Source organism: Pseudonaja textilis, chromosome 1, assembly GCF_049901715.1.
Source record: "Pseudonaja textilis isolate UNSWEBS1 chromosome 1, rPseTex1.2, whole genome shotgun sequence".
Taxonomy (NCBI): domain Eukaryota; kingdom Metazoa; phylum Chordata; class Lepidosauria; order Squamata; family Elapidae; genus Pseudonaja; species Pseudonaja textilis.
In genome coordinates, this window is record NC_141990.1 from 40,194,397 (window position 1) to 40,216,068 (window position 21,672).

The 21,672-nt window shown below is 39.9% G+C and overlaps 1 protein-coding gene and 1 long non-coding RNA gene across 2 annotated transcripts in view; one reads left to right on the forward strand and one right to left on the reverse strand.

Annotated features, from left to right (window-relative positions):
* SLC22A7 (solute carrier family 22 member 7) overlaps positions 1–7,163 on the forward strand; it is a 34,814-nt gene extending 27,651 nt beyond the window's left edge. Inside the window, exons 8-11 of the mRNA XM_087932136.1 lie at positions 1,075–1,183; positions 4,215–4,421; positions 4,889–4,974; positions 6,654–7,163. Of these exons, the coding sequence (XP_087788262.1) occupies positions 1,075–1,183; positions 4,215–4,421; positions 4,889–4,958 (386 nt within the window). The 3' untranslated portion in view covers positions 4,959–4,974; positions 6,654–7,163. The remainder of the gene's footprint in view (positions 1–1,074; positions 1,184–4,214; positions 4,422–4,888; positions 4,975–6,653) is intronic.
* On the reverse strand, positions 1,426–10,548 carry LOC148127572 (uncharacterized). The gene is made up of 2 exons (XR_015743396.1): positions 10,164–10,548; positions 1,426–4,386 (listed from the first exon to the last, which is right to left on the reverse strand). It is a non-coding gene; the product is annotated as an uncharacterized LOC148127572 (long non-coding RNA).
* Between the last annotated feature and the right edge of the window lie 11,124 nt (positions 10,549–21,672).

Sequence of the window (21,672 nt, forward strand, 5' to 3'; positions counted from 1 at the left end):
TATAGCTTTAAAAATATGAATTTTGCCACACATTATCCATGTGAGGATAGTGTCTTTTAGGGTAAGTTTACCGGACATATTAAAACCTTGCTTAGCTGCTCTTAGCTCAGTGTAGAGCTGAGTTGTGTCAAGATTATTTGGGTGAAAGCTTTCACCTCACCTCACCTCAACTTTCAGGTCTAAAAATGCAGCCTACACAACAAAGGCAAACCTCCTAGCCTCAGGCAAAAGGTTTATTGATGTGGCCAACTAGGCAAATCAGTGGTCTACGTATCTATAACTGGTCTCATAGGGTGAACATGGTCTGCTTTCATTGTTGCAGAGTGTTTCTTAAACTTGGCAACCAAGACATGTGGACTTCAACTCCCTGTATTTCTCAGTCCGCAGTTTAAGGAGTTGAAGTCCATATAGTATATCTTAAAGTTGCCAAGTTTGTTGTACATTGCTAGGTCTCATTTCTGTCTTCTCAGGGAACAAATGCTAGGGTCAGTTAAAAATTGGTGGTAATGACAGAGTATGAACTCATGCTTCTCAAGATGTCAACTTGTTCTGACCCATGCCCTTTTCCAACAAATCAAACACGATTCAAAAAGAACAGAAACCTTGTAATGCTTTTACAAAATAATTAGCTGTGATAAGCACAAGCCTTGCCAAACTGTGTGAGACTTGCCAAAAGATAACAGACAAGAAATAATTTACAAAATAAGTATCTTCAAATACAAACTCAGGATACTAGATTGTCCACGAGGCTGAAGTTTCAAAATGTCTTTGCCTTCTGCAAAGAAGGTTAGTTTTACAGCTGGCTTTTATCTTCTTAAAGGAGGGGCCATTACCTTGCAGCCTTACTTCCGAGTCACCCGTGCCATTGTAACTGCTCTTTCCTATGAGCAATCCTGCACCCATGCACACTTGGCAAAGGCTCCTCGGGAACCTCATCACTGCTGCCAGCCCCCACAATCTCTGAAGGCAGCAGTCCACTCCCTAATGGTCCTGGCCCCTCATCTGAGTCCTTGCTCTCCTCAGCCGTCCGCACCTGCTGCCGGCTAACTACAACACAACTGTTTCTCATTCCAGCTCAGGGGATTTTGCGCTCGGTGATTGCCATCATAGGCAAAGGATTTGCTGAAGCTGCCTTCACTATAGTCTTCTTGTATTCTTCAGAACTCTATCCCACCATTCTTAGGTAAGGAAGAGATGTTTTGAGATGAATAATTGATTGCATTATCAAATGATGGATCAAGAAGAACTTGGTCTCACTGAAAAGAGTTACTGCTATTTCCTATAATCCTAGATCCTGGTGTGTGCACCCCTTTTTCTCCAATACATCTTAAAAATTTGCTTTTGCACATTTAAGATCATGCAAGGCCTTATGGGGCCTGAAACTGCAGGACTGAATAAAAATATCATCTAATCAATTAAAAACCATTTTAGTACTTTTAGTATTTATTTGATTTGTCAATCGCTTACAAGATACAGGTATAAGAATAAACATAGTTGTGAATGCATGAGATAGATACTTATAAGAAAAATAAAAAGAAACAATAGGAGAGGGACGGTAGGCACGATTGGTGTGCTTATGCACAGGCCTCTTAGGAAGGGGGTGAGGTCAATAGTAGACAGTCTAAGGTTAAAGTTTTTGGGGTTTGGGGAAGAAACCACAGAGTCAGGTAGAGTATTCCAAACATTGACCCCTCTGTTGCTGAAGTTGTATTTTCTGCAGTCAAGTTTGGTGCGGTTAACCTTGCATTTGTATCTATTGTGTGCTCTTGTATTGTTATGATTGAAGCTGAAGTATTCATCTGCAGGTAGGACATTGCAATGTATGATTTTATATACTATATTTAGATCGGACCGGAGACAGCGTAGTTCTAGGTTTTCTAGGTCTAGAGTTTCAAGTCTGGTGGCATAAGGTATTCTACAATGAGTAGAAGAGCGGAAACTCTTGTGAAATATTTCTGGACTTTTTCAATTGTGTTAATATCAGATACATGATATGGGTTCCAGACTGATGAGCTGTATTCAAATATAGAGCTAGCAAATGTTTTGTATGCTCCAGTTATAGTGTGATATTACCAGAAAAAAGCTACGTAGGATTAAGTTAACAACTCTTAATGCCTTTTTGGCTATGTAGTTACAGTGGGCTCTTGCACTTAGATCATTAGAAATGAGTACTCCAAGGTCCTTGACAGAGTTTGGATCCTCAACAAGGTCTTGACTATTTAGCTTGTATTTTATTTTCTGATTTTTTTTTTGCCAATATGTAAGACAGAGCATTTAATTGTTGAGATTTGAAGTTGCCATTTGATTGACCATTCTGATACATAGTCAAGGTCTTTTTGGAGGGTAGTAATATTGTTTGTGGTGTTGAATAGCTTTACATCATCAGTGAAGAGAATGCAGTTGCTCTTAATATGATCACAGAGGTCATTTATGTAGAATATGAAGAGAGTTGGTCCTAAAACACTGCCTTGGGGGACACCACTGTTGACAAGTACAAAATTTGATAGGTCACTCTCAATTTGGACCATTTGTTGTCTGTTTGACAGGAATGATTCTATCCAGTTATGCAGTGGTTCAGAGATACCATAAGATTTTAGTTTTAGGAGTAGTTTGTCGTGTACCACTGAATCAAAGGCTTTACAGAAGTCTATGTAGATTGTGTCAATTGCTTTGCCCTGATCGAGTTGTGTAGTCCATATGTTTTTGCAGTGTAAGAGTTGCAGATTACAGGATAGTTTTTTCCTGAAACCAAATTGTTTATTAGATAGTAGGTTGTTTGTCTCTAAGTGGAGGATAATGGATTGGTTAATAATTGATTCCATGACTTTACAGGTGACACAGCATAAGGAGATTGGTCTGTAATTTTCAACTAGGCTGGGGTCTCCCTTTTTGAAGATGGGGATAACCGTGGCTTGTGACCATAGATTAGGCAAGGAGCTGGTCCTGAAAGATTTTTCAAAGATTATACTTAGAGGTCCGGCTATGGCAGTGGATAGCTTTTTTAAGAAGTAGGCACATATTCCATCTGGTCCAATAGATAGGGATGGTTTTGGATTGCACAGTGCTTTTTCAACAATGTCTTCTGTAAAATCGATATGTATTAGATCATTGTAGTTGTCTGCGGTTCGACTAGGAAGTACTGGGCTTAATCCATTGCTGTTTACAAACACTGAGCCAAAGAATGTGTTAAAGAGGTTGGCTTTAATGGTGTCGTCGTTGCAGTCTTTGCCATTAGGTCCTTTCAGGAGTGGGATGAACCTTGAGTCTTTTAGTTTGTTGTTTACAAAATTGTAGAAAGCACGGGTGGAATTTGTGCATAGAAGTTTTTCCTCTTGTTTAATGTGATAATTAGTGCATTCAGTTTTTATCTGGTGGCAAAGATTTTTGTATTGGCTTTTAAAGTTGGCAACGTGACCAGATTTGTTTTTTCGCCAAAGTGATCTCTTTTTGGATTGAAGCTTCCTTATTGTTACGGGTAATCTGTTTTTCCTGGTTTTGGGAGTTGTTATTGGTACATATAGTTTGATGGCTCTTTTGATTTCTAGTTAAGAATATGTTGTAATGGTCTTCAACAGTATTGCATCCAGTGTATAGAAATTGCCAATCAAGGGAAGAGAGATTGTTGATTATAAGATCTTAGTTGCCTTTTTCTTTCAGAACTATTGTTTTTAATTGAAACAGAAATCACTTAATGATTGAATTCACTTGTTTTTAGAGTGGTGCGATGGCCTAGACATGGTGCTCTCACCTCACATTCAGGAAGCTGTGGGTTTGATCCTGGGTAGAGTCAGATATTTCTCTCTGGGCACAATGAGAATGTATCTGTTGAATAAAATTCCGCATTGGGAACAGGAAGGACATCCGGCTAGTAAGCACTCAGTTCCATTCAGTTGCCAAGACTCCCCTTGGCAAGGGATTATGGGGTCATTAAAAGGAGATGATGATGATTGAATTCACTTATTTTTACTGAACGGTGGCATAAAAAAACCATCAATGAGCAACTATGTGTGCATTTGTATTGGGTACATTATCAAGTCTTTAATATCAGGATGTGTTTCGATTCTGCTTGTTAGCTTGCTTCTCCTATAATGTGTACTATGTGCTTAATAGATAAGCAGAGGGATGCAGATGTGGACTTAAAGCCATCCTAACATTTGTGTCCTTTGAATTCAGGTTTCAACCTCATTTTGATTGCTTCCTGCCTTTGCTTCTAGACAGAGTGGACTAGGATACTGCTCCTTCGTGGCCCGTTTAGGGGCATCTGTGGCTCCGCTTGCCTTCCTGTTGAATGGCATATGGAAGCCTCTGCCCCAAGTGGCAGCTTTTGCCATGGCAGTGCTGTGTGGTTCATCAGCCTTCCTCCTCCCAGAGACCCGAGGCATCCACCTGCCAGAAACGATAGAGGACATCGAAAAACAAAGGTGTGAATGGGATTCTCCAAGAATTAGGAGACTGTATGACAGGAGTGTCAAACTCGTGGCATCATGGCGGCATCACAGGATGTACTGCGACTTCCCTCCCTTTGCTAAACTGGGTGTGGGCATGGGTGTGGCCAGCACATGGCACATCTGGCCTGTGGGCCATGAGTTTGACAGCAAAACATAGTCACCGAACCGATAGTAACACCGGTTGAATCCCACCCCTGGACTAAGCTATACAACAATATGAGTAGTTCCCGATAAAGTATAAGAATGTGCTTTATGTCTGTACAGATGTGTGCATAAATAATGCACCATCTGGTTGTATCAGAGGTATCTGAAAAACTTATTCCTTTTGGGATACTCTTTATGGGATAAACCTTCTGGGACTCTGCCCTTTATTATTTTCCTTCAGTCAATTTTTTTTTTCAAATAGCCTCAATCTTCCCCCTTCCCTTTTTTAATTATAGTTTGAAAGGGAAGAAACATCTGCATGGAGATGCACCTGAAGTTGCACCTCTCCAATTATCACACAACTGACCTGCTGAATGGTTAGGTAAGTGAAGATGCAGAAAGAGGCAAAGTAGAAACATTTGCTTGAAGGTCCTGATTTGTACACTACAGATAAGCTGAATAATACAAGTATCCAATATAGTTTTGTAGGGTGTTCCCTTATTATTCATCCATACCATACAGGTAGTCAGTCAACATCCTCCATTTTGATACACAAAATGCCTTTAAAAACCAAAACCGAATCTATTTCTCACGAAAAGCTGTTTGTCTTTTAATTTTAATTCCAAAATTTTATTGTAAAAGAGTCAATATTCCAATTTTATCTGGATATATCCCGAGTCCATGTATAACTTTCTAAGATCAAAATCTTATTCAGCATTTTCCTGTTTATTTCAGATTCTTTACACTTTTAAGCTTATGATTAAAATTTTCTTTCATTTGGGATTAAAGTCAGATTCACCCAGCATTTTCCAACTTGTCATTCCAAAGGTCTCTAATAGCATAAAAGTAGTTAATGAGCAATTTCCAAAAGTGGTTAGAAAATGAGATTTATTAACTTAGTGTCCTTTAATGGTGCCAGCTAGATAACTGATCCTGTTATCTCCCAGCACTTAAACCCACAGAACACCACTATCCTGTGGTTTCCTGTTCAGAAACAGTCATCTAGATCAGGGGTCTCCAACCTTGGCCACTTTAAGCCTGGAGGAGTTCAACTCCCAGAATTCCCCAGCCAGCAAAGCTGGCTGGGGAATTCTGGGAGTTGAACTCCTCCAGGCTTAAAGTGGCCAAGGTTGGAGACCCCTGATCTAGAGAATGTATGTTGGATTTCTTGTCCTCTCCTTATCTGGAAAGGTTGCAAGAAATCAGTCTTCTCACTGGTTCATAGGTCTTTGCCATCGTCATTGGCTCTGTTTTGGCAGAGCCATCTTCAATCCTTCCCTAGACTTTTTCTGCTGTGAGTACCCTTGTATTCATTGCAATGCTGCTCTCTTTAAAAGCAAATCCATCACTTTCCAAAGACTTATACTTTGGGAAGGGGTGGGGGGGTTAAAATCATAGATTAACAATGAAACATGTCAGTCGAGCAAAAATGAACCCCATTAAGTTCAATAAGATTGACTTTTGTTAGTAAATGTGCTGAAGAATCAATTCAACACTCTGAAGAAACACATATGTGTGATAATTTCTTTCCAGTTTACTGTACTTATTTCAATTAGCAATAGCACTTAGAGTTATATACTACTTCACAGTGCTTTATAGCCCTCTCTAAGCGGTTTAGAGTCAGTATATTGCCCCCAACAATCTGGGTCCTCATTTTACCCACCTCGGAAGGATAGAAGGCTGAGTCAACCTTGAGCCTGGTGAGATTCGAACTGCCAAATTGCTGGAAGCTGGCAGGCCGCAGAAGTAGCCTGCAGTACTGCATTCTAACCACTGTACCACCATGGCTTAAATCCCAGTATCTCTTTAACCATGCTTAAAGACACAGAGAGAGAGAGAGAGAAAGAGAGAGAGAGAAAGAGAGAGGCTCTTTCCTTGCAATTTTCTAAATATGCTATTACTTACACATACTTTGAGAAGAAGACTATTTTGAATACTTTGGGATTGGTATGTGATTTAACCTTTTCTCTTATTAAACTGGACATGCCTCTTTCAGTTTTTCTCATAAGATATAAATATTCTCAGTGTGGATCTCATGAAATTTTGGCAATTTATTTGTAGACAGGAGGAGAAACTGATCCACCACATGATACCCAGAATGGGAAAGAATTGCCGAAGGTTTCATGTTCTTCTCAACTGATGGATAAATGGAGCAAACAAATACTACATCAGAACAATAGTTGAGCTGCCTCTTTCCACTTTTGAATTATGTGCCAGCAGCAGACCAGAACCGAGAAGTACCAAATGTTCTGAAGGATCAACTTGAGCAGGCTAAGAAGGCCTATATGTTTTGTGAGAAGTTTTACCATCCAGATATATTTTGCTGGCTGTAACTGATGGGAGATATTCCTGTAGAAAAAGGATTAGAAAGTCTTGCTGTCATTATTTCTGCATTCCTGAAATGTCAGGTTCCTCAGCCAATTAACCTATAGATCAAGTCAACCCTGAGGCCTACATGTTACTGTTTCCTTCCTCATTGTGTTTCCACCCAACATTCCTTTGATGTTTACTAGTCTTTGACCCTCCTTGTCACCCTGCTTATATGCCTGCCTCTTTTGCTGTCTAAAGGCCAGGTAGAATATGAAGCGGCTCACATCCTGGGATTTTCACTGATGCCAATGAAAGTTATATTATTTGGTGGGAAATACACCAGGTTATCTTTTTTCTGGTGAATATGTATACCAGGGGTCTCCAACCTTGGCAACTTTAAGCCTGGCAGACTTCAACACTTTGCTGGCTGGGGAATTCTGGGTGTTGAAGTCCGCCAGGCTTAAAGTTGCCAAGGTTGGAGACCCCTGATGTATGCCTACATATCAGTCTAGAATGGTCTTGTCGATTACTCTGTTAAAGTCAGCTGCCAAGACTATTTCCTGGAAACCTGATTCAGTTTGTCTTCTAATTCTTTCTTGTGTCTCCTTTGGAGACTGTTTGCCCTGCATCTTATTTCTGGGTGTATAAAACTGGGACCGAATTTATGATTTTCTGTTCTTGCTATCTTAAACCAGATAAACACAGCCATTTGTGAGGTTCAGGCTGTGTGTTTCTGTTGAGACTATTGGTTTCTACTGAACCTACAGAGCTTAGGCCCTTGTATGAGATGCCTCTTCCTGGTTCTTGTTTGAGGTGGCTTCTTGAGATCAGGCCACACACACACATACAGAACAGGTAAAGAAACATATCATAATATGAAATATTTTGTCTGAGTCAGATAAATGGGAAAGTCCAGAATGTTATTTGGGATATAGGATGTCTATATCTCTTCAAGTGGTCACAAAAATCCTTAAATTTGTCTTCCAAAATAAGGATCTGCTTTAGTGTCCCCTTACTGGAGGCCTGAAAGTTAATTTATACTGATTTATTTCCATTTAATTATATTAGGGACCTGGGGGATTTTTAGCACGCTGGAGCATGAAGGTACACCATAAATTGTTACATTTTAAGTGGCTTTCTATAATTCGAAACATTTAAATTGCATGTTTTCATTTTCCATTCATAAGAGTAGGCTGGTAACAACTACTTGCTTATATTAGGGATGTTAAGACACAGCCTACTCGCTTACTTAAAAGAGAAAACGATAAAGAGGAAATGCTGCATAACCGCCCTTAAGAAGGAACCCCACTGCTATCTTTTAGAGTGCTAATAATAAATCATTTTGGCTGTGATCTTCATATGTACTATCCAGCAGAGGGCAGCAAAAATCTACATTTGAATAAATATCAAACCACAACTGGGAAACTGTGTTACATGTGCTAAATTCTTATAGGATAGGTGGATTCCCTTGCCTCCCTATGAGATCACAAATTCCTATTTAAAGAAACAACACATTGTTGATTATATGAAGAAACTACCAGCAAGAGAGCTCCAGTATTATTCCCAGGAACCCCTGCAGCTTGGACACAGAACGATGATGGAACAGGTTAGGTACTAGGGTGGAGGAGCACTGAAAAATATCAGGGTTCTTAACTAGATTAGGATGATGAAAAAAACATCTTGGAAGATGGTAAAGACAAACTACTTCTGTATTTTTGCTCAGAAATACTACTGCTGCCAAGAGTTCAGCTTGATTTAGAACATTTGTGATGACCCGGAGTGTAATACAAATGTAGCAAAATCCAAAACATAAATAAATGTCCTTTAATGCCTCCAACTTGGCCCCACTGTTCAGTAATTCTCAGTTCGAGATAAAATGTACTCAAAAATAGTCTTCAAAAGAAAGCAATACAGTCCGAAGTTAATGAGCAGATAGAGATGAAATAAAAAAACAAACAAACTACAAGGATGAAATTTCCATAATGGACCAGGATAAGTAATTACCAAATTCAAGGAGATAACAAAGCACAGTCTGTTGGAAGGACGCCAAACAAGATAACTTCAGCCCAAAATAAAACACGCTTTGCTTCTGGCAACACTGTGTTGTAATCATCTCTCTTATATACTAGTCTCCCCAGCTGCAACCAGTGAGGAGGATCATGGCCGCTTCCTCTCTCGTAAGCCAAGTTGTTTCATTCTCCGTTCCTCCCTGTGTGTCCTAGGTTGCAGAGGGGATGGGCCTGTTTCTTCCTCTGACTACCCAGCTGGCCTCTGCCCTTCCACAGCCTCCTCCACAGCCTCCTGAGCCACACCTCCACTCCCTGTCGACTGTTCCTCTTCTTCCTCAGAGTCCGACTCTAACAAGGGCATGACAGCAATCTCTACCTTTTCTTTATTTAAAGAGTTGAAGGCAGGTCATGTGCCTACTTTCCCCAAAGGACTGTTTTCTACTTGAAGACTGCCCAAACTAGTTGGGGGGAAATGACACTAAGAAGGGGGAAGGGGTCTGGAAGTTGCCCAGCTGTGGCCATCTGGCAACAATCTCAGCAGCAGACGTACAACTCTCCTATTCAAAGTCTTTTCCATGTCATTCTTCCCCAACTGGCATCCCTCTGTATGAATTAGCAGACACTGAGATTATGCAAACCTCTCCAAACAGAGACCGCGGCATACTGTGGTCCTAGAAAGTGGAAATGACATTCCATCTGCAAAGGACAACTGCTTCTTTCAGCAGAAAAGAGATGTTTTATGAGGCCCTTTCAAGGAGAATGTTCCAATGGTTGTACTGGCCTTTTAATCGCTCCGATACAAGCTGATTTCCCCTATGCAATATCCATTAACTGATTGACTGTTCATTTCAGGCACAAATCATTTTGTAACATTTTAAAAAGAAAAGAAGGAGCAGGATCCTGTTTATAATCTACCAGGGATATTAGAATGCTAACAGTGTTTTCTTCAAGTAGTCATGAAGGGTTTCTCCTTTTTCAACAAATATGCCCTGCCTGTTGCCCCAGAGCCTCCCCACACCCAACTTTAGCAAAGTGCAATTTAATTGCTTCTCTTTCTCCTTGTATTTTGTCAGCCCAAGTCTTGTTTCCTCGCTCTAGGGCAATCAAGTTATTTTGGAGTATCTGCCTCCCACTCGTTTCTCAGTATAACTGTTAGGACATTTCCAACCACAGCTTTAGACTTCCCACCACTTCCTCAGGGAGGGACTAAGCCAATCCCTGTAAAATCCAAAAAGAACTAGTGCCCACTTACCAGCAGTCAGGCAAGGAGAGCAAAATCCCAGGCAGCTTTCATTCACCAACGAGAGACTTCACAGACAGCTTTTCTGCACACGACTTGGTGGCCAATCCCAGGTGCTGCTTTCCAGGTTGTAATTTTGAAGCCCAGATAAATATTTGTAGCGCTAAACCACATGCATGCTGGTAGCAGTGGGGAGTTGTCTGAAACAAACCATGTGAGAAGGGCAAAAGGAGGATGGAGAGTTTTAATCCATGTAACAGTAAAAGATTAAAGAAGAAGAAACATGCCTGCTCCTGCAGCAACATGCACACACAGTATGCACAGATTTAGATTTCCAGATGTGTTTTTTCAAGGTAGCCAGAAAATAACGTCATAGGTTTTAGAGATGGGGACCACAAGGATTATCTCCAACCATCTGCAATATGCAGAAAAGCTGATTATTTTATTATCCTTCTTCTTAAGAACTTCATAACCTATTCTATGTCCATAGTAGATTGTTCTACAGCTCTTCAGATCTCACCACCAGGAATATTGATGTTGCCCTAGGTTTTCACATAAAAGATTATGAGCTGGTGTCCTAGAGTATGATTAACTTCATGGACTGAGCATAGGATGAAATTCTTGTTCCTTCATTCTTGCTATATTCCTGCCCACACGAACGTTTAGAATGAAGCTTCAGTATTTGACATCAGGATTCTGTAGAAACACCAAATGGAACCTGCAAACTGGAAAGCCAGAACCAGCCCAATACATCTTGCAGATAAGGTGGTACTGGTATCCTTTGCTGCCTACTTGCTACCAGCTGAATCAACCCTGACCATGGGAGCAGAGGTGGTATTCAGCGGGTTCTGAGCAGTTCTGGAGAACCGGTAGTAGAAATTTTGAGTAGTTTGGAGAACCATCAAATACCACCTCTGACTGGCCCCGTCCCCATCTATTCTCTGACTCCCGAGTCCAGCTGGTTGGCTGGGTCTTTCTTTTGTTGGCCTGCACAGGAGAACGGAGCTGGAAAGCAGATTAGTGGAGTGTGGAGGGGAATGGTGATTTTGCATTATCCTTCTCCTGCCATGCCCACCAAGCCACACCCACAGAACCAGTATTAAAAGTTTTTGAATCCCACCACTGGTCTGAGAGTATCTTCAACCACCTTAAACCTAGGGCTAACCCCTTCAAGGGGAAGAGCCCTTAGAGAGATGTGATGGAATGTATTTTGGATTCCCAGGAGGAAGGGACTAAATTCCAGAGGAACAAAAGACAGTGAAGTTTAGGTAGCTTGTGTCGAGAAAGACAGTTAAGATGACTCCTCTATTTCAGAGTGTATGTTTATACTTTATACTGTTTATACTGCTTTAGTTGGTAAGATTTCTGTCAGTAAATGAGGAATAATAAAGGAAACTACTTAGAAGAACTTCAGTGTATCTTTCTTAGTTTTTGGAGGGCAAGAAAAGCTTTTGGAAACTTTAGCTAGTCCAAAATGCAGTGGCATGTGTAGTATTGGGTGCACCAAGGTATGCCCACATAACAACATTGCTACATGAGATACACTGGCTCCCCGCAGGCTTTCAGGTACAATTCAAGGTATTAGTTGCCACCTTTAAACCCTGTAAGACATGAGGTCAGATTATGTGTGGGACTGCCTGTCCCCCATGGGGAGGCAATGTTGCCTGTTGGATTGGCAGAATGGACCTGCTCCAGGCCCCCTCAGTGAAGCAGTCTCACCTGGTAGATCCTAGGAAGTGGCACTCGTGGAACAGCCTTCGGATAGCCCTACCCTCCTGGCCTGTTGGCATTGGTGCCATTGGAGCTATGCTGTGGATATTTGGAGAGACTGCCTTTTGTGGCTTCTAATGAGGGGGATCTTGAAAGGAGGTATTTTAGTATGTTTTATGATTGTTGATATTTCCATATTTAGTTTGCTGCCCAAAGTTTCACTGGATAGATGGGCATACATTTAAGAAAGAAAGAAAGAAAGAAAGAAAGAAAGAAAGAAAGAAAGAAAGAAAGAAAGAAAGAAAGAAAGAAAGAAAGAAAGAAAGAAAGAAAGAAAGAAAGAAAGGTTTTATTTAAAAAAAAACGGACAGCTCAGATAGTAACTGACAAGGGCAATCCTCATCAATTTTTTGGCTGTTCCTCTCTATTGAAGAGACAAAGCTAGGCACAATAAGTAAACTATCCTGAACCCCTAAAACAACCTGGGTTTCTGGTATGCTTGAAGATGCCATCTGTTCACCTTCATTTACGATTCACCTGCAAGACATGGGAGTGTCTGCATGGGCTAGATGAGTGGTTGCCTACTGGTGGGCCGTGGCCTACTGGTGGGCCACGAGAACATTTTGATGGGCTGCAGAGAAATCTCACACACAGAGCACTCCCCCCCAAAGCAATTAATCCAGGCTGTGCAGAAACACAAGGCTGTGCCGCCCACGTGTCCCACGGAACCCTCCCCGTCCATTCACTCCTTACCTGCAAACTTGCCTGCTAAATTGCTATTTTTCCGACCATCGGCTGTTCTGTTGTGCAGGGAGATTTAGATTAGCTAGGAAGCAGGAAATGGTTGGATTTCTTGCTTTCTAGCTAGTCTTTAGATCTTTGGCTCTGCTTTTAAGCACAGCCCAATCTCCCTTAGGACTGAAGGTTCTATTATTCAGTGCAGACTCACAGCAAGCAAATTTTATGTGCCAGACTGAGCTAGCTGATGGCAGATAGATAGATCACAGATAGATGTCTGAATGAATCTGTGATTCTGTGAGCAACTCAATCTGCCTGCCTGCTTTGCCTGATTTTGGGTAAAAGTTGCTCTTTTTAATAAAAAAATCAATATTTACATCAATATTTATAATATTTACATATAAGCCATGCCCAGCCAGTCACATGACCACCAAGCCATACCCACAAATTAGGACAAGCCCATAGAACCGGTTAATGGTCCCTGGGATTTAAAATGATGAGTTCGGTGGTCCCTGAGATCCAGAAGGTTGGCAACCCCTGGGCTAGACTCTAGAGAAAGGGTACCATTTTGTATGTTACCTCTGACAAACAAAAACGTGGGTCAAGCTGATTGTTGAGGCAAGAGACTAAATTAGGTGCCCCTGGATTGCCTATCTACACCTTCCCTTTCAATAGAGGGGAGCAGCTGAGGAATCCAAAAAGCTACCCCCACCATCTCCTTCACTTTGCCGAATGTGAGGCTATCCCTGCAGACAACTGCATATTCTGTGCAGCCTGGTAACAGATTCTGGACTGCTCTGTACATGCCAAATCTCATTGCTTATCTGCTGGAAGTCTCTCTCCCCCTCGCCCTCCCCCACTCATTTGACCCAGGAGGTGATTAATTTGGGGGCAGCAGAGAATATGCCATTTGAAACCACTGGAAGGCAGTCCTGTGATGACATGCTAAGTAATTAATGGCATTACTTTTAATAGATCCTCCAGAAAGTGCTAAGTCAGTGACATCTGCAGCAGTGTGGCAATGATACCTTCCAGGAGAATATTTTTAACCTGGTGATGCCTCAAAAGGAAGCCCGAGGGCAGGCTGAAAATGGCCACAGAAAGAAAGAGTAGCTTACATAGTCCTGAGTTCTCCTTTAGTCAGCTGAACCTGAAACGCCCTCCTGGCTCTTAGGCATCTTAATCAAGAATTATGCAGCATGTATTTTCTTCTTCAGGGCTAAGAGAAAATAAGTGAATGGCATGCCTAATCATCTGCTCCAGCAAGGGAGTCTTGTTGGCAGACGCAACGTTCCTTGTGCATTGCTGATGCAGATTAATTACCTGTGACCAAGAGCTGTATCAAAATCTTGGTCTCTTGCGGAAGAGAAAATTAAAATAAAGCTAGCTTGGCAGAATAAGGGGGAACAGAATAACCACAACATCTTGCTGGAGGCCCAAAGTTGACTTATGAAAGCAGCCGCCTCTTTTTTTCCTCCCAGCTTGCATAGAAATTCAGGAAGAAATGTCCTGACAGTGAGAACAATTAATCAGTGAAATGATTGAGAATCTCCATAGACATTCAGAGGTTTTAAAGAAGAGATTGGACAACCATTTGAAATGGTATAGGGCAGGGGTGTCAAACTTGATTTCATTGAGAGCCGCATCAGAGTTGTGTTTGACCTCAAGGAACTGGGATGGGCATAGCCAACTTGCCATCACTCATTGAGGTTCCATTTATGGCCGTCACAGCCTCCTGCAGCCCTCAATGAAACTCGGGGAGGCCACGTATGGCCCACCAGGGCTCTGTTTTCAGCTGTGACAGCCTCCCCAGGCACCATTTTTGCTGGCATAAGGCTGCAGGAGGCTGTTGCGGCTGAAAATGGAGCCTAGGAGGGCCACATGTGGCCTTCCCAAACACCCTTTTCGTTGGCAGAAGCACTGCGATCTGGTCCTTCGTTGTTTCCAGGGTGGCCCCGCAGGCCAGATCTAAGCACGGATCTGTCCCACAGGCCTTGAGTTTGACACTCCTGGTATATAGGGTCTCCTTTTTAAGCAGGGGGTTGGACTAGAAGACCTCCAAGGTCCCTTCCAACTCTCACATTCTATTATTCTGTTATTCAAGTAGTGTTGTATTCCTGTGAGGTCCAAATGATTTCTTCTGAATGATTTTGAAGTATGTACAGCTCTAATCCTTATCTGGGGCAGTTTAAGACCTAGTTGCTCCATCTGAAATTTTGCAGGGTTGAACTGGTGGTTTATGTGGTCGTTCAGCTGTGTTTCTTTTTTATGGCTAAGTGCATTCAATAGACCAGGCTGACTTGGTTAGTTCATGGTACGCTGAAAATGAATGAATTCAATAATTGTGTTATATGAATGCAGCTGCATGCTGTCAATGTAATTCCCAGGATTAAGGCAAAGGGTTTCTAAATCAAAAAGCAATATTATCGGGCAGATTTTTCCCCAAAACATATTTTTTCCTTTGTCAGAAAGTGTAATCTTCTGTTTGCTTGCTCATTTCACTGTTTTTCTCCTTTTATACTAAAGAAATGAGATCAAACAAAAGAACATATTTTCATCATTTCATTGCTACAATGGGGGGGAAATATCCCTATTTACGGTTATAGAGATCTATTAACTGATGCTTCTGCCAAGTTGCTGGGAATGTTGTTAAAAATTTGGGCTGTGTAAATGAAAATAGAGCAAACCTAAATATATATAAAGCCTGGAACAAGATCTTTGTTCAGAGTTGCAGCAATAATGGAGAGGCTGTATCCAGCACCAAACAACACCTTGGAGGCAGGATGATATTATGGCATTTTTAGTCAAGCTTAGGAAATCAGGAGTCCAGGCAGTTCAAATGAATTAAGTTTATTGTATGCTAATACTGCCTACAAGGATCTGAACTACTAATGATCAAAGCAAATTGGTGATAGATAAGATTCAATGGAATTCAAAGTGGACTGGTCTTAGATCTCTTGTGGGTATGAAGGGATTCAAAACTGATGATGCATTTGAACCTCCCTCAGGATCAGCCTGGTCATCTACATTTTTACCCCTTCTCTTCAAAAGAGAGAAAGAGCCAAAAAGTTTAGAAACAACAACTGCTGTCCTTTAGCATCTGTTGCCTTAGGTGATTAGGTTACTTTTCATCATTACTTTTCTTGATAATTTTAGATTTAATAATATTGGCACTTTGGGATATGCTTTTTGACACAATTATCTATTATCTATACCTATACCTATATCTATCTATCTATCTATCTCTATCTATCTATCTATCTATCTATCTATCTATCTATCTATCTATCTATCTATCTTCTTTATTTATTATGTCTATCTATCTATCTATCATCTATCTATCTATCACCTATCACCTCCCTCTCCCTCTCTCTCTCTCTCACCTATCAATATCTATCTATCTATCTATCTATCTATCTATCTATCTATCTATCTATCTATCTATCTATCTCTATCATCTCTATCATCCATCCAGCCATCCAAGGTATTCAATAGCAGTAAAGCTCTGGAAGCATTTTGTTCATTAAAAAAACCCCCATCAGTATGGACTTTGTGAGTCAAAAGCTAGACAAATTGAATACCTAAGCATTCATCTCAATAGCAAGATTTTTTATAGGTCTGGCTAGCTATCTCCTGAGATGAATAGACCACTGCAAAAAGCTCTGGTCCTGCAAATGTGTCCATATATGACAGAAGGAAGGGGGATAAAGGCTTCAACCCCACTCACTTTTATAGATGACTCATGCAGTCATTAAAAGGGGCTGAATATGAAGATGTATATTCCTTTGTAGCATGGAATTCAAGAGAGCGGCATTTCCTGCTGCTGAATACCATACGATACAAGTCTGATCAGAAGCCTCAAAATGTGACAGCAGAGATGGCACTGATAGGCAGTCTTACTATAGTCTTTTTACCTTTGTATTACAGTACAGATCACTGCACTGATGATGTTACCTAGTTGGTAATGAAATGTCTGCAAGGAAAAGACCTAGCACAGAGAACACCAAGGATCCCACAGTTTAAACTTGAGTTAACAGATGTTGCTGTCTATCAAACAAAGATCAACCAACCAACAAATCAAATGTATTACAGTAGCTCAAATTTTCACATGTTTATATGAATATGTGCTATGATGTTTCTAGCTGTGTGGAATATCTCGAACTGTTCTGTTTAAAAAGTGTAAAGGGTTTATTTGATCTACTAATACATAAATAAATAAATCTCAAGCATAATGGAATGTTCTCTTCTTTACAGAGTTCCAAGAAGGAAAATTAGCTCAGTTTGTTGCAGCAAAATCAGCAAAGCAGCCAATCAACAAAAGCACAATAAAAGTTTTGAGACATAAATTGACATATTAGTTAAGCCAAAAACTGCCCAACAATAAAGATTCTTATCTATCCAGATTATGTCTTGTGTCTCAGAGTCTTAACCTGAAAATTAGCTTAAAGCCACTCAAGCTCTTGGAAATTTTGCCATGACCTTGTCAACAAGTATGAGAGCACTTTAGACTTATCAAATCTGAGCTTTATTTTTCATTGCTTCATAAGGTTAGAAAAACAAATAGTGTTTGATGGATACAGATTGAGTTGGATGGATTTTTTTTATTTACCAAAACAATCCCATTTCCTCTTTACACTAAGAAATTAACCCCTGCTACCTTAAATCCATAGTTAAAACTCTATTTAAAAGTTTGGAAAAAATGGTAACAGTTTTTGGCTTTCTATCTTTCTTCTATTTTTGTAATTATATTTAGAAGCGTGAGGATAATTTTGTTCGGAACAGGAATGGGTAGCTAGAGGATTTTATGGACTTATGAAAACCCTTTTATTGCTTCATATATTTTGTAAAAAGATTGAGCAAAAATTTCAACTTGCTTTCACATGAATCAAGTTCAGCCATTTCGTTCTTATCAATCACCACCAATTTACATCTAAAGAATACAGCGACTTTAATAGTAAAAGAATCTCACCCATATAATATATTTAACCTTTACATTATACACAACAAATTCTTTTCAAACACTCTAAAAATGCTAGGAAAATAATTTTAGATTTGAACTTGATGAATTTAATTAAATTCCTTTTAAATCTATTTTAGGAAATTATTAACAAATGACCAAGACAATAATCCATAGGTGGTAGTACTGGTACCTTCTGCTAACATTTTTAGATTTAGATTTCCCTAACATTGGATTAATATTACTCGTATTTCTTAGAGATATAATTTCTTTAGACTTTTACATAATTCACTATTCAATCTTGCACATGCCTATTTGGAGTTAAGTCTTACCTAGTTCAATAGGATTAATTTACAGATAAGTTATACATTCTACAAATATTCACCTAGCAATCAGTCCAGTGAACTAAATTAGTAGATTTACTAATTGTGAACCCCAATCTGTAGGTATCTTACCCAAGCTTTTTCTGCAGGCTTCAGGCCTACTTCTCAATAATGCAGCCAAAATTTGGCACAAAGAGCTGAATAGAAATTATGTGCTTTTCCCTGATTTTCAACAGGGAAGGAATATAGATGTGCTAAATCAGAGGTCTCCAAACTTGGCAACTTTAAGTCTTGTGGACTTCTATTCTCAGAATTCTGGGAGTTGAAGTCCACAAGTCTTAAAGCTGCCAAGTTTGGGGACCCCTGTGCTAAACTTACAATAGGTGTAATGTATTTACTAACAGAGTGATGAGGTGATGAGGTCATGTAAACCTGCCTATTCTAATGACATTATAGTCATCTCCTATCATTGTAATCCTTGGTGGGCAACCTCTTTGGAAACCATGTTTATTATCTCCTTTGATGCAGAGCAATGTACTCTCAGGACAGTTCCCCTCCTCAAACCACCAAAATCCCCCTCAAAAAATACCACTTAAAGCGTTTGCACAAGCACACACATGCACACACACACACACACACACACAGAGCCATTCATGGAGCTACCCTGACTAGTTAAAATGAAAACTGACTCAGCCTTAACCATGGTGGTCTAGTCACACCACTACAATAATGATTGTTTTATTATTATTACCCATATAATCAAGAATCAGAAAATTAGGAAGGTGGCTTAAAGCTGGCAGCAAAGGAAGGTCCTAAAATTGTAGTAATTTCAGGGTGAGTCAGCTCGCTCTGCAGGTCTTGGATCTCTGCCTGTAATTGTCATCTTATCACACAATGTGATTTAAAAGAACGAATTGCCAAGTGAAACAACGCAGGCAGAGAGAATAACCCTCAAAGCTGTGGCAAACATTTTAAATTTAGTAACTTGGTGACAGCTAATTTGGTCTTCTGCAGTTTCAGACAAAAGCGGAAGTGGGGAAAAAAAGAACCAGGAAGGAGAAGTTTTTCCTTGGTGCCATTCTGTTTTTAGTTCAGTGGATTTTATTGGAATGATTAATTTGGCTGACTGTATCTCCTGTGTAGCTATAAATGCTAGTAATCCTAAGGGCCTACATAGCTGAAGCAGAGGAAATCAACTTCCTTTGTTTGTGGATGGCACCTTCCCACCATTGGCCTGACACTACCAGGAACACCATCTCTATTCTCTGGTCATTTCCTCACTGGTATCTTCTAAAGCCCGTCTAAAAGCGTCATCCAGCTATTGTTGAGGCAATGTAAAGGCTGCCTTCATTGCTGTTATATCAGTGCAACAATGGTTGGATGACGCTAGAAAGAGCCATAAATCACTAGTGAGGAAATGGCCTCTGTCTCCTGAGTTGGAAGGAGGCAGAAAGGCCATGTTTTAATTTCTGCAATATTACACATAGGAAGCTCTAGAGATTCCTCTAGCCCAGAAATTCTCACTTCACTTTAAACTCAAATCTTTGTCACTTTTATTCTTACTTCCATTCACTCTGTTAAAGGTTCCTTTTAAAACTGCTTTCACCCATTTCCAAAAAAACCCCCACCCCTTTTTCTTTCGTGAAAACCAGTCTACATTTTCTCTACAGCTTTTAATCTTAACCAGGCTTTGCAAGTGCCTGTATACCTGTTGGAAGTTACAACCCACCCCTCTCCTAGGAAAATGAAATATTTTAGAATATACTAAAAAGGCAGAATATTTCCCCTAAAAGAGAAGTAGAAACTCAGAGAGGAAGAAACTCAGCCTCCCCTCCACCTTTGTCAATGGGCCATTAAGGCCCAAGACAGTCTATTCTATATAACTAAAGATCTATCTCCTCCAGGTAGAGCCATCATAGGAATTGCCCAAAGCCCTTTCATTACATCATCATCCAGCTAGGCTCAACCAAGCCTGGGACTCAGGACAGCCTACAGAGTTGCCCCTGCATGGCCCCATGGGAGCCTGACAACCAATCAGAATACAAGCTCAAATTCAAATCTCAACAGGGGGCACAAAACCAAGGGACTCTCAGCATTTTCCCCCTTTTCTCCCAGGAGCTCCAAGGCATATGATCCTGTCCACCATGAAACCTTCTTTCCAAGCAACTTCCATGATTCCAGTGTCCTTTTCCCCCACTTGGAACTGAACCCAGAAGGATATTTCTTCCAACATACCTTATATATTCTTCCTCTTCCACAACTCATGTTATCATTCCACCAATCACACTTTTGCAAATTTCCTAATCTCAAACATTTTTGTGGCACATGTGGACAGAATTCTTTTCAATCTGTTAAATTGAAACAGATTTCATATGCCTTTTCCATACTCTTTCTATTCATTTTCTTCAGAGATTTAGCTACCTCATAAAAGTTTTTCATTTAGGATCTGTATAATTTCTTCTGCTATCACTCATCACTTTTACTTCTTTCTTTTTCTTCCATGTCCATTTTCTATTTTGTTGAGTATTACGAGAACAAATTCTGTACTGGTTTAGATTTCTTTTTTCTTGAATTCAACACAGATCTTAAAAAGCTTATAAGTAGTGTAATTTATTCTTACTGGTCTTGATAAATTTAAATAAAAATTAATCCCAGCTAGGAAATAAAATTGTAATAACAATTTCCTGGTCTATAATACAGAATCATAGATTTATAAAGTGAAATGAACAATTTAGATAATTGAATCAATCTCCTACTCAGTGGAGGAATGCTTTATGAGAGAACTTCATGCCTTTGAAAGCATCAGTGAAGAATACTGAATGCTCGGCCCTGATTCTTAGAGAGGAAGACATTTTATATACCTGAATTTGGAATGTACACATAACCATCATATCATATTATTTTCCTTGCTTTAGTCTCTATATTGTCCTTTTCATCACATGCAAACTTCATTCAATCACATGTTGTTCTACTTTTCCTTTTTTCTTGACCTAATGTTGCTTCCCTCATTTATCAGCATCATTTGTGAGTTGATGTCATACCTGTAACATCATCATAGCTTCTCCTGGATAACTAGGCCAGTAGGGAAAACAATATAAGCCTCTGATTTCATTTAAGAAAGCCCTTACTATGCTTTTATGTATTTTGTTCTTTCGCTGTTACTCATAGCCTTTAACAGCATCTTGTCAAATTGAGTCCATGCACCTTGCTGCTTAGCCATAGATTGTTTACCACAATTTACTAAATAAATTACAACTGGATGGATTTGATGGCAGCTTGCCTTGGAATCCTGAGACTTACAATCCCAACAAAACTATCTGGAGGCCATCAAATTGGAGAAGACGAGATTGCAGAAATTGGGACAAGAAAGGGAGGTGATTTACTCTTTACTCCAGTATACTCCTTTACAGGTCTTTGAGTGAATTATTTGGGGAAAGGGACAGACCAGTGGGTAGCTGGTCAGTTTTATTGTTTGGGTTTACCTGAAAGAAAGACTGTTTTCCCCAAATTTAATTATACTATGGGAAGGCATTCTGAAATTCACAGAGAACTTGTATCTTGTTGAAATGGGTGGTTATACTATAGAAAAGGCACACAAGGCCTTTTTCGCATATAATTTTTCCTTTGTGGGGAGAATTTCCTTGAATTTAGATAATTTTCTTTTCAGGTAACTATACAGTAGTAGTAGTTAGTCCTTGAGTGTCTATGGAGATTCCTAGTACTTGAGTCCTTGAATATAATTTTATAAATAGAACTTTCCAGATCATGTATAGATTTGAATATTGACAATTAA